This window comes from Colias eurytheme, chromosome 5 (assembly GCF_061535395.1).
Source record: "Colias eurytheme isolate Ceu_HAF_F1 chromosome 5, ilColEury1 Martin Lab GWU primary, whole genome shotgun sequence".
Taxonomy (NCBI): domain Eukaryota; kingdom Metazoa; phylum Arthropoda; class Insecta; order Lepidoptera; family Pieridae; genus Colias; species Colias eurytheme.
In genome coordinates, this window is record NC_142984.1 from 3,146,193 (window position 1) to 3,160,157 (window position 13,965).

The 13,965-nt window shown below is 31.4% G+C and overlaps 1 protein-coding gene across 1 annotated transcript in view; it reads right to left on the minus strand.

Moving 5' to 3' along the window:
* LOC149908356 (progestin and adipoQ receptor family member 4) overlaps positions 1–13,965 on the minus strand; it is a 67,814-nt gene that overhangs the window by 36,874 nt on the left and 16,975 nt on the right. The window contains exon 2 of the mRNA XM_090102259.1: positions 12,911–13,135. Within this exon, the coding sequence (XP_089958385.1) occupies positions 12,911–13,135 (225 nt within the window). The remainder of the gene's footprint in view (positions 1–12,910; positions 13,136–13,965) is intronic.

A 13,965-nucleotide genomic window follows, 5' to 3' on the forward strand; every position in this document is an offset into this window, starting at 1 on the left:
ATTTTCGTAGCATTTAGACTTCATTTAAAATAGCGTTAATTGCTTGTGCCTTTTGATATATAGGTAGGTACCTACTTTCATGTTCAAAAAGAGCCCAGATTCGAAAACATAAATAATAAATATTCCAACATATCGCGATCCGAACGACCCTAACCCTTATCATCCTTCATCGTGTACCCAGATTTCAAAGCTAAAAGTAATTGTGAATTTTCATTAGCTCCTTTTGTTGTGATTATTTTACGCCAACAAAATATATAGCCTACATGACGCTCGCAGGCTCCGCCCGGGTGAGCACGGAATAAATACTAAAAAAATATAGTTAAAAAATCAGCTAAATAGTTTTGGAGTTTATCCGTAACAGAGGAAGCTTACAAGTTATATTTTCTTATATGATTCATTCTACTAAATTATCGTGTAACAATAAACATTTATTAATTATGTCCATCGTTTATTCAACTTATTCGCTCCCAACCCAATCTCTTAATAAATTTATAAAGTTTACAATATTATGTTATAAGATCGCGGTAAATAACAGTTTCCAAGCTTATGAAAGTTATTACATTTGTAGTGAAGATATATTGCTCGTGGGAGATAACTGTAAATGTTTAATATCGGTCTCCCGCTGAGTCGTGTTTGCTTAACAGTTTTAATGAAAATAGTTTTTCAGTAACAAAACATTGGATTTAAATTTATATTTTATAAGGTGAGCTTTTTATGAGTAGAATGATAGATTGATAAAAGGAACGATATAAAAAACTGCTTCTTGAACATAATATAAAACTTATCAGGACATATACAGGCTAATTTAAAATTAAACTGAACCTAGTTTGACAAAGTTACAATTAGTGGTATATGATTCTTCAGTTTTGTACTGCATATAATAACATAGTGACTTTCAAGTTATGCACGTATATTTAAATTAGGAAATAAATAATTGGCTCGTGTATCTATTATACGACACGTGGGTTAAATGTATACAATAAACAGTACTCACGCACGAAGATATGGTACTTTATTGTTATTAATAACAAATAACACATGATGAAATATTTATGTAAGACAAATATTATCTCTTTCTTAGAATAACTTTTCCTCAAAATGTACAATTCTCTACCCCGAGGTGCGGTTATTCATTGCTTAATTTAGGAAAATACATTCGTTATGTCCTTACCTAATATTGTTATGTTAATATGTTTTAAACATAAAAGAAAATTGTGTAACAATTAACATATTATCCTGTAGTTATTATATACGCAATCTATAGGCTAGTCAAAATATTGAGATTAGGTTCTAATGGAATGAAACAATTTTATGACAGAAATAGTTTATAATATGTACTTATTTGATAGATCTTTATCGTAAGAGATCATTGATATATTAGTGAATAGCTCATAGCCAAAAATAGGTTTTTAATTTATTGTTATAAAGATTATTCTAGAATCCATGTATTACTGTCGAGAATATAAGCAAATAATGTAATATCGTTGGAGTGAATACTAATTCATATACTAGTAACTATTTAGTAATCTGTGGCTATACTACGCTTATTAACCTGTATATTGAGTAAATAATAGAAAAAGGTATCGAAGCAGAAAGCTCGGTACGTGACAGTCGATTTATATACTCCATTGTAAGGTTAGGTCGTCTAGGAGATGCCTGAACACAGTGCCTGAACCTTAGTGACGTTGATTTATAGTCTGTGCTTTATTTTGACAACCTAAATGTTGTGTTGGTATATGGTTGGTATGTTGGTATACAGATATGACAAATGTGATTTTTTTTTATTATACGAACGTTGGAAATAGTTTTATATAAGGAATATTTTAGAGTCTGCATCAAAAGATTTTCAGATAATATTCACTACGAAATACACATTCTTATACCTTGAATTGATTATTATATCTTAACGCGGTATTTTTTAATGTGCTTTCCTTATTGCCAAGAAAAGCATGTTCATATCCTATCAAAATAATAGTCGCCATAGTAGGTAATCTACATGATAACAATTTAAATTATGTATTTACACAGGGAAACCTATTATTAGGATCCTCAACCCTGTGGGAATGAAAATTCAAACTAATGAAATATTTCACTGTCCTGTAATAATGTCGAGTGCGTACTAAGTCTAGGTGTAATTTAAAATTAATCTTTTAGTCAAAATAAATCAAATCAAAGTGATCCTTAATATAAATACTTTTAGAATCTCTTTTGAATTTTCATTTTATCAAGTTGGTATTGTCTTCAAGTACCTACCTTAAGATTTTTTTTAAACATAACTGTTTCTCAACCAAAAAGAAATAATTTTCTATTGATTCATGCCAGATGGTAATATGGTGCAAACGTAATACATAGGTATTTGGAAGATTTATTGCCTTTGCAGCTTCTGGATATGTTCTGTTTGGCTTATCTGTCAGTTAAAATGATAGATAGTGTATGAAACTATACGACAGGGATATCAAATCTTATCTAGGTCCTATATGCAAGTAGCCAAACCGGCCGTAATTTTCTGTAGTAAATTATGATAATACGTAATTCTCATGATCCTCGACTAAAGGTTGCCTGGAAGAGATCGCTGCTTTAGCGATAAGGCCGCCTTTTTGTACGTGTTGGTTTGTATGTGTTTTTTCGTATTGTTTCCTTGTTTTGGTGCAAATAAAGTATTTTCATTCATTCATAATAGGTACAGGAGAATTAAAAAGTTATAAAATTCATTCTTAATTAAAATGTAGGCATTAAGCGGTCGTTTCGTTAGTAAAGTGGGCTCTCCAATCGTGGATTTTAGTCACTTAGTTTCTAAGTAGTCAAATAGGAACCCAAGGGAACTGATCCATTCTAAAGGACGAATCAAATTTACATAAATTTAAGCTTGTGAAGGCCTAAGAAATAAAACTAAGTAATACATAAAAGTTATAAAATTAAAAGATCTAAAAAATGTATCTGAAAATTTAAAATTGATTTTTGGATTTTGAAAAAATACTAAGAAATAGCGTAGCGAGTAGCGACTGACTATAAGCTTTTTAATTAGGTACTGTTTATACATATATTCCTAAAGTCGTTACTCAAAACTCAAAACTCAAACATTTATTTATTCAATAAGATTTCTCCTAGAATCACTTGTGAATCGTCATCAAGGGCGGATCCAGCTTTAGTGCCAGGGGGGGGTCACATAGACGTGGTCAATTTTCAAAAGCTATATTTTGGTAATTTAATTGATACGTAGATTTAAAAAAATGGTCAAGTGCGAGTCGGATTGGCGAACCAAGAGTTCCGTACAAACATTATACGTATCTTTTGATTGCGTTGGCTTATAAATTTGATTTTTTCACAACTATAAGGAACCGTTAGATTTGAGTATTCGGTATGAATTTCAGATTGATACCTCCACGCGTTCCTGAGAAAAAGGGTCTTCACAGGCAGACAAACTTGAAAAATATATATTTTTTGCAATTATTCCTGTATCTGTACTATAAGATGTTGCATTGTACCGAATTTCAAGATTCTGAGTTTACGGAAAGTACCCTGTAGGTTTTGAGTTTTGATTCCCTTGCGAATGTCGAAATTTGCGAAATTTTTCGGCATTTACGGCTGTATCTTCTGATTTGTTGACATAGAAGTTTGATTTTATTATAGCGTAAAGGTATTTTAGACTTGAGTTTTTGGTATGAATATCAAGTTAATACATGTCAGCGTTCATGAGTAACAGGGTTGTAAGTTAAATTTTTTTTTAAATATTTTTTTATATTATAATCTAAGGAAAAATTCATGCTTTTCGCAATTAGTAAACAAAGTCGTTGTCTCTGTGCCTATGTCCCTATGTATGATTAAATCTTTAAAAGTTAAAACTACGCAACGAATTTCCATGCAGTTTTTTTAAAGAAAGAGTGATTCAAGTATATAATTTATAAGGTTTTAGAGAAAGCGGGCGAAGCCGCGGGTGGTAAGCTAGTCTGCGTTATAAGACGTTTGATTGTACTAAATTTCATGACTCTGTGTACTCGGGAACTACCCTGTAGGTTTTGATTTCTTAGGGAGTGTCGAAAAATTTCAGCCATTACAGCTGCATCTTTTGATTGCGTTGGCTAAAAGGTTTAATTTTTCACAGCATCAAGGGACCGTAGACCGTAGGATTTCGACATTAGCAAGGGAATCAATGCTGCACCCTGTCCCGTAAACACAGTCTTGAAATTGAGTAAAAAGTATCGTGTTATAGCACAGATGTAGTAATAACTGCGAAAACCCTAATTATTTAATTAAATTAAATAAAAATATATTTTTAAATAATTTTAAACTTACAATCCCTTTACTCATGAACGTCTACATGTATTTACTTAATTGATATTCACATCAGAACTCAGGTCTATAATAACTTAAATCTGTTATTTAAGGGCCGATTTTTCAATGCTTGGATTAAATTTATCCGTCCAATAAAGTATTACACGATAATATTAAAATGTCACTTAAACTGTCAAATACGGGCAATTAGAATACGTTTTTAAAATGGTAGTTTTATACATTATTCGACGAATAAGTTTTATCCAAGCATTGAAAAATCGGCCCTAATTCAAATTCTATGTCAACGCAATCTGAAGAAAAAGCAATTAGAGCCGCATATTCTGTAATTCGCAACTACTTGCAAGGGTATCATCAATCAAAACCTACAAGGTACTTCCCGTGAACACAGTCTTGAAATTTGGTTAAAAGCAACGACTTAAGCAATTACAAGCACAGATAAAGAAAAAAATCCTTTAAACAAAATTGTAAGATACAACATAATGAAAAAATTTGTTTGCTCGGAGTCCTCGGTGCGCAAGTCCGACGCGCACTTGGCCGATTTTTTGTTGTAATTTGACTGTTTTTTATAGTGTTCATTTGAAAAAAAAAATTGCTATTTTATGTCTTATCCACGAACTGGGATATTTCGATATTTGAGGTTTTGTGTGAAAAGTGTAACAGCAAAAGTTGTAGAAAAAAAAATTAATTGCATACAACTTTACCATTACACTTTATTCCGCAGTTATGGTTTTTTTTAAATCGAAAAAAATGTTATTTGTCCTTAAATTACGACCACAGGTCGACCCTAATAAACTTTTTCTATAATTTTTGTTATATTCTCTTCCGTTACTGTTTGTAATTGATTTCATTATTCTATATTACTTTTGTCTCAAAATTCAATAAAAACATCATATTGAACAGTATTAATTTGTTAATTTAAAAAAGTTAATATTAAATTAGTGGTCCACTTAGGTCGTGGACCTAGCCCAGGGGGGGGTCATGACCCCGTGACCCCCCCCCTGGATCCGCGCTTGATCGTCATTACATACTTTTAACATTTAGTTAGCACCGATTCGGAAAGAAGTATCTATAGAGAAGAACCGGCAAGAAACTCCATAGTTGCACTAAAAAAAACATTTATAATTGCGTTGAAAAAATAAGTTGTAGAGAGATCAATTTCAAGCTATTAACTGCATACGATATTTACGGCCTTCATGTTTTATAACAGCGACAACGGACATAAAATAGTGGTCGCATTCAATTTAAATTTCGAATAAATCGTTTTATATTTTATCTATAAGGAATACATATTAGCTGTGCCGCGCGGTTTCACCCGCATTACTCCGCTCCTGTTGCTCTTAGCATGATGATATATAGCCTATATTACTCGTGGATAATGTAGCTTTCGAATGGTTAAAGAATTTTTAAAATCGGTCCAGTAGTTTATGAGCCTATGCATTACAATCAAACAAACAAACAAAGTTTTCCTCTTCATAATATTAGTGTAGAAAATATCATGCCAGGTAAGGAACAACGAAAAATGGGACATAACAGATAACAAATGATCTAATTACGTAATTAATAACTGAAGACAGTTTGATGTTTCTTTTATTTGAAAAATGCTAGTCAATGTTGTAAAATGTTTTGCTCTCTGATTCTTTGTGTAAAAGCGAGAACTGCGAATGAAGCGACATTTTTCATTCCTCACAATAATGACTGAATGTGAAGCTTTTTGTGTAGTTTGTAGAGTTGTGTATTTTCCTACAAATGGTAGGTTTAATTAGGTAACTGTGTATGAAAATAAATCAATACCTTTTCACATAGATTATACAAACTAATAATTTACAGTGATTACATAAACAACCTCATATTATAGTTATTTTATATAATCATAATTATTATCCATTCCGTTTTAAAGGTTATTTTATTATATTACCCAAAAGTTTTCTACTAGGTATAAACTATTAAATTTTAAACGTAGTTGTAATTACTATGTATAAAAAAAGTATTTATTACACAATAAAAACAACGCTCTTAGGACTATATTAAAAACTTTTTACGATGAATGTAAAGTTTAATGCAGGTTTTAAAGTTTTCTTCGCCTAGAATATAATGTCAACACTAAGTAAAGTAAGTAAACTCAAACAATGGCAATAAAACGAAACATAAAAGTTACGATCCACGAGTTTACAAGTGCCTCGTTATATAGGCTTAGTTGGGTGACCACTTGTATACGTAGTATATTATTATTAGTCTGTGGTGACCACTGATGGTTATGTTTAAACGACTTTAAAAAGGGGTAATTTAAATGTACCTATACCTTATATCATATATGTACATAAATATTAAATAAATTATAATAAATATATGTATCTAGTATAAGATACCTTACAGCCAGCCTTATAAATCGGATGATATTCTTCAAAAATAAATTGATAAATAAATACCTAGATGCCTAGAAAAAAATTAAATATGTACCTACCATACACCATCACATTACCATTATAATAAATCTTGTAAGTAAATTTAGATTTCACTTCTGTATCTATTTCAGGCTATATTCCTGTTTCCTGTAGCTAAGTATTAAATATTTACGATTTTAGTGCTTTTATCTAGTCTGAAATAGTTAATAACATCTATAAATTCATAAATTTTTGCGTAAACAATACAATAGATCTAGAAAGTAGAAAGTAAAGAAACATCGATGGTTGTTTATTATCCACCATAGAATATATTAGATATGTATACCTACCTATGATAATAGTTTTTATTGTTTTACTATATTTGCTTTGGTATCGTAGATATTTGTTTACTTAATAACCTACTTAAAATAATGTAATGTAATGTAATTTATTTATGATTAAACGTTATATTCACGTAATTTCCAAGCTAATAATTGCCTGCTTATCTTTTCCCTAAATTATGTTGTTTATTCACATTAATTTGCTCTATAATTGGTATTTATGACATATCACATATACTTTGGTGTTGTCGGCTTATGAATTTGATGTTTGAGCTTTTAAGTAACGAGATGATCCTATTAGACCGGGAGATACTGACACAAAATTTCGAGTCATTTGTAACAGGATGGCGGTTCTACAGGGGTCTTAGTACGCAATGACAAAAAGAAAAATGATGGTGTGAACGCTGGTACCGGTGGGTTAGTCGCGTGGGCGTTAGTCGAACTCGTCGGAAAAATAGCGAAAGTCAAACGATTTGTAACAGTATGGCACTTATTTTTCCTGTAAGTTTGAGGATCAACGAATATAAATACAAAATTTCAAAGATCTAGGTGTTGGAAATCTTCACTTATATAAATTAATAATAAATTTTTCTTTTTGTCATTGCGTACTAAGAACCCTGTAAAACCGCCATCCTGTTACAAATGACTCGAAATTTTGTGTCAGTATCTCCCGGTCTATATAAGTTACAATATTCGTATTTATGATCTAATTAATTACCTCTGAGGAAAAATCATTTGCACAGGGAATAAGTATTTATAATTATTGTTTTGGGGAATTCCATTATTGAAATATCAAAACTAAGCACACAAAAGATTAAAATAAGTATGGAAGTATACTATGTTATAATGTTATTAAAATTCTATGGAATTTTATGCTCAAGTGTTTATTAAATAAAGTTATGATATTGATTAAATCCACATATGTATTGTACTATTTTTAAACTACATATTACAAGGGTGAAAATGCGGCTTCATCAGAATTGTTTACTTTTTTTCAGCAGCATGCACCACTTGTCAAGGGCAGACGCTGTGGGCAGACGTGTAATATTAAATTTTTATTAAAAAAGAGAGCAAAATCAGTACAAGTGAAGATTCTATAAACGAAACTAATATAGTTAAAATATTTTTCACAAGATTTCTCAAACCACAATCAAATCAATTCTCAATTCAGAAATCTGCCGAGAATATACTTTAAATAGCAAATATTTAATTCCTTTTAGTCATTTCAAATAAACAGTCCCAAAAACTAATTATAAAGAGTGACAAAAACGTGTTTAACGGGGCTACATTCCTTTAATACAAGTCAATCATGAAGGGATACGAAAATTCTCTTTTATTTTCTAAAACAAATTATTCAGGACTCTACCACCACTCACACATTTACAAAATATACATTATTTACACAAATCTTAATGTTACTAAAGATAATATTTTCTTGGCATTTCAAGATCTCGTAGAATCAACATCATGTTTGTACAATCTTAATTAGAAGTTAGGGTAGCATCACTAATGTAAGTGATGCGCTAAGCTGACCTACATTCAGTCATTCCCCTGCTTCGTGGCTCTTTTATTTTGGAACGAAACTCGGGAACGTCAGCGACAATACAACGGCTCGTTGGGGTCAGCGAGCTTATTTATTTTAAGATTTTTCAACACAACTTTATTTTTAAGACATCAACGGATAAACGTTGTTTAGTTATATGAAATGTTGGTAATTTTTGAGGTAAATACGCAAAAAAAATAAACTGTTGACGTGGGTAAAGTAGGTAACGTATTCAACAGCGAATAGAAAAAATATCAATATCCGAATTAAAAATGTTTTTTTTAATGCTGATACGAAAAAATTCCGAATTTTCCAGACCATCTTTTTACGTTTTAAATTGCAAAATTATACACTTATTAATATCATACTACTGTATAATTGACCACCTCCTCGGTACAGTGGTTGACGCGTGAGCGTAGAACCGAGGGGTCCTGGGTTCGATTCCCGGTGGAGACGAAAAAAAAAAATGTCTCGGTCTGGCAGGACACAGAAGGCTGATCACCTACTTGTCCCTAAAGAAAAATCGATCAGTGAAACAGATGTATTATGAATAATGCATCTGCCCCCTACCCCACTACGGGGACACGAGACTTATTCACACACTGTATAATGGAAACAATGAAGATAATTTTAAAGCTTTCCGTAGCAGGCAGGATAATTTTCTGTTATATAAAACTGTAAAGCGAACTCTATTAATATTAAATTACGTAGTTAACGACTTTCCTTTGTAAATATAATTTATAAAATACACCTCACTAATGGTTTTTATTGTTCTTAGAAAGTAGTTCCTTTGTTTCAGGTTTATTGTATATCTACGCGTTTTTTAACTTTATTTTTAAAGTTTTTCTTAAAGATAAGATTTTGAGCAATATTTTGAAGTCATATTAAATATTGTTGTAACACTTTGCAATAATAAATAAATAAAATAAAAATAGTTTATTTCCTTTCTAAATTTTACACAATTTGGAGTAGTAGGGCCCTCTTAGTAACAATCTAATAAATTATTGCGTTTTAAGTATGCAGTTACGTATAAATTGTGAAAAGTATTTTTAAATGTAAACTGACGATAAAGGTAATGAATAAGTTTAAATATTCTCAACGGATTACGTGAAGCCCGATCATTGGTACGACTTCACAAATTGATTTTCCTTTTATCCTATTATAGATAATTATTCATTAACCATCTATAAAAAAACTTGAAGTGACATAACTTTTGTGAAATAACTTGATTTTTATTAGTTGGTCTTCATCGGGAGTCGAACATAGATCCTAATTACACTTAGAAAGACATGTTATTGAAACACGAACAAAACAGTGATGTGGTTTTTATTTATAAGTATTATATTATTTAAATATGATAATCTTTATAAATATCCTGATTCTTACTGAAATATAATCTTACCTAGCCTAAAATATAACCAAACTAAAATAGTATCCATGTTTGAAAACAAAACAGAATTTTTAAATACATATTAATTTATTACAGAATTTGTAAGTTCATAAAATACTGTAATACATAATTGGTAGATTTATCATGTACATTTCACATATTGAAAAAGATAATGTCCACTTTCTTGATTATTTTCTCTACACTAATCTCCATCACCAATTTCATTACCTTCTAGTTTCATTTTGCGACAAAAACCTTTTTTCCCGTCTCACGCTATATCCACCCAATCAGTGATTCGTTCGTTATCGTAACAGACATAAATACTGTTTGATATAAACCTTTATATAAATTTACTAGCTGTGCCGCGCGGACGAAACCATATGGGCAAAATGAAGTATTTCTATCTTCATGTGTTATTCTGATGACCTTCATTACATTCAGTAAAATAAATAATTTAACGGATTTTAAACGCGATTTAATTGCGTTATACTCTGTAATTTATAAATGTGTAATACTCTCGTAAATTGAAACGTATGAAAACACAACCTTTATTACTGTAAAGTTTAATCCAAATCCGTCCAATAGTTTATTTGTGAAAGAGTTACAAACATCCATACTCATAAACTTTCGTTTATAATATTAGTACCTAGGATTTAAAGATTTTGTTAGTCTGTAAGTAAGCCAATTCTGGTTTCTTTGGGCGGCTAGCACGTGCCGTAAATGTCAGGTCAAGAGCGTTCCGTGCTACAGTTCGTATTCATTATGTAAAGCGGTAAATAAGCAAAATGTCAAGTTTTTGTACGCTCACAGAAATAGTTGAGAGCTCGCTTATGAAATTAAAAGTGAAATAGTGAAATTGCCTTATAGTGTAGTGAAAAATTTTATATTAAAAGTAACGTTTCTTTCATGGCACTTAAATTTTTTGATTGCTTGATCTCCTCTCATGTCAAAACAGCCTGTCTACCACCGGACTTGAAATTTTTAGACAATTTTCAGACAAAAAGCTTTTTATATTGCAGATTTACAGAATCACAAACACCGCCATAGATACTGTCTAAGGAAGCTTTCTTTGAGATTTATGTTAAATTTTTGTCAAATGTTAAATCTTTGTTTATCTAAAATCTGCGCTTTTTAGAAAGCTTTTTATTTTTTGTTAACTATTGATTAAACATTACTGTTTCTAAACTAAAACAAATCAAATTCCCACTAAGCGAATAGCCTTGGCCCTGCAAACAGTCTATGCCGGCAATCATTCGTTTATTCAAAAAAAAATATAGTTATAAAGCAAATGTTATGTTAGTCAGAAATACGCTAACATCCACGACCGCAGCGCAAATGCGATGAACCAAGGATGAACCCTTCTAGTTTAATATTAAGTACTCATTTTACGGCTACCCGCATTATATCCTCTGGGAAGGGTATTCTGAGCCGGTATTATCACAGATATTATATATAGGCACTACTGAGATAATATTATTTTTACATGTAGAGCGTTGATATTTTTGGCTAATGTTAGCTCCTAAATAAATCTTTAGCTTGAATTACGTTGGAATCCATTTTGACTGACATTTTATTGGGGACGTTGGAGATGCTACGTTATATAAAAGAGATCTAATTCATATTAGTATTACAACTAATAGTACTTTACACTGTATAGTATAATCCTTATCTTGAAAGTTATTCTAAAATATAACTGACGAGACATTGATTTACAAAAATATACTAATATGACACTGTTTAAAATATATTTATAATACAAACAGAATTATTCGTTTCTTGCAGTTTCTACATTAATATTCGCGTATTGCATATACTGCATATATTGCATATATTTACTGAAGCCATTCCTTTGAAAACGGATATAAATCACTTGAAATTCAGTTATCCATTTACAAGTACATTTGCTGAGCGTGTTCTCTGAGTCGTTACATCTGAAACGGTTTCCATGAGTTAGGAACTACGAACTAGATATTACACTGACGATAGGAATGTATAACTAGAATGTTACTGTTATTTACATAATATTTGACATGTTAATAATATGAAATTTCAGTTTAAATCTTTAATTGGATTTTAGTTACACAAATAACACATTAATTCAATAGATATTATTTTCCACCATTCGTAATCATAGTTCACAGATTATAAATAGAATATTATTGATTTATAAATAAATAAGGATTATACCTACCGATATCGTCTACAGCCTGAAGAAAATACCTATTAAGTACCTTTTATTAATAGAATAACAAATTTGGGGCTCTGTAAGTATGCAAAACCTGGAAAAATATTCCTTCAACTCGTATGTTCTAGAAACAGATTTATAGTCACTCATACCCTTCTCATACCTCTTATGATTTCATTTCGTAAAATAATAATTGTGTTTTTCCTTACCTTGCTCTACATAAATAAAGTTAATGTTAATTTAAATTTGCAACTTTTCTATTGCGTATTTAAATACTTCCAGCTTCATAACAAATTTAACAATTTTAATTAAATGAACTGTCACGGAGAAGGTAATTAATTAGACCTCTGTTCAAACGAAACTGCAGCATCTTGGAAGGAAAATAAACAAGTGTCGAGTTAATTGAACGAACGTAATGTACCTAATGTTTTCATTGGTTACTTTATTAATTAATATTTTTGCACACAGAAAACAAACTGAAATGATATTTGTCGAAATTTTTGCTTGGCAAGTTAGTTATTTTGTGGAAAATAGAGATCTTTTCATTTTCAACATTCTATGAAATATAATAAGTCGCTAAAAACACTGCATTACAATCATTTTTTTTAATAATTATAATAATTTTTAGATCTTGTAAATCGTACAAGCGACGTTTTTTATGTAGCATTTAGTTGATTCTTTTAAATAAATTCAAAAATGTGAATTACTATTATTTCCGAAAGATATTACAACCCATTTTGTACTACAACAATAAACCACAAATTCAGTACCACTTACCTATGCTCTGGCTGACCCAAATCCCCAGCATATCCAGCTGCAGCAGTCTATGGTACAAGCTGGCGCCTCTCGTGTGGTTCATGAACAGGTGGTACAGGAAGGAGCCGCACCAGGGCGCCAGGGCTCCGAGGAGATGGCAGAGCGAGAGGAACCACGCCCAGCCGCCACCGCCGCCCCACGGGAGCAGGCCTGGCAGCACCGCCACTATGAACACTAGCGATACACCTGGAAACGATTTTCAATTACAATTTGTCTGAATAGCATCTACCTCAGAATAAATAGATATTGTAATAGGTACGTTATTGCAATAGATGTCAGAAGGTTTGGGTATTTTTGTATTTGAAATTATTTTGTATAGGTATTATAGGTAATAATATAATGTCAAGGTATTGAGACTTGTTATCATTACATAATGTATAATTATTTTTAAAAGAATTTTCACTTATGACCTCTATTAGAAAAGTACGATAAAACGAATAAACATAACTTACAAAAGGGTTTAGCAATCTACGCCGAGCTTTTCGTGCCTAAATGGGAAAATCCACTTTCCATTGCCTAGTTTCGTTGCTTACATTGTTAGCATTTTAATGGATCCATACACCAACAGTTAGAGCAAGTGAAAAGGGTGATAAGTGACAGGAGGGTTGCGAATTGCCAAACGAGTCACGCGACGCCCCAAGCGACGCCCTCACGCGAATGATCTTTGACGTTTTTTCCCTTTTATTGTAAAGTTCAAAGTCAAAGCTAATAGGGTTTGATACCGATAACGGTCTAGCCTAAGTGTGTACCAAGGTTTATGGATTTAGAAGCTATCGACTTTATTGCCGTTCCCTTGGATACAGCTTTTCAAACCAATCTATATTCATTCGATTAATCATCTAAATGCATGTTTTTTTTTCTCATTGTCAGAAGGTGTTCCTATTCCTAAATAAGAGGGACTTTTTTTTTGTTTCTACTGCAGATGAACCTGGTCGGAGCCGGGGCAAGCAGCTCGTACCTCTATGCTGTTAGAAAAGAATAAGATGCTTTTCTCGTCAATGATCTTTAAGAATATA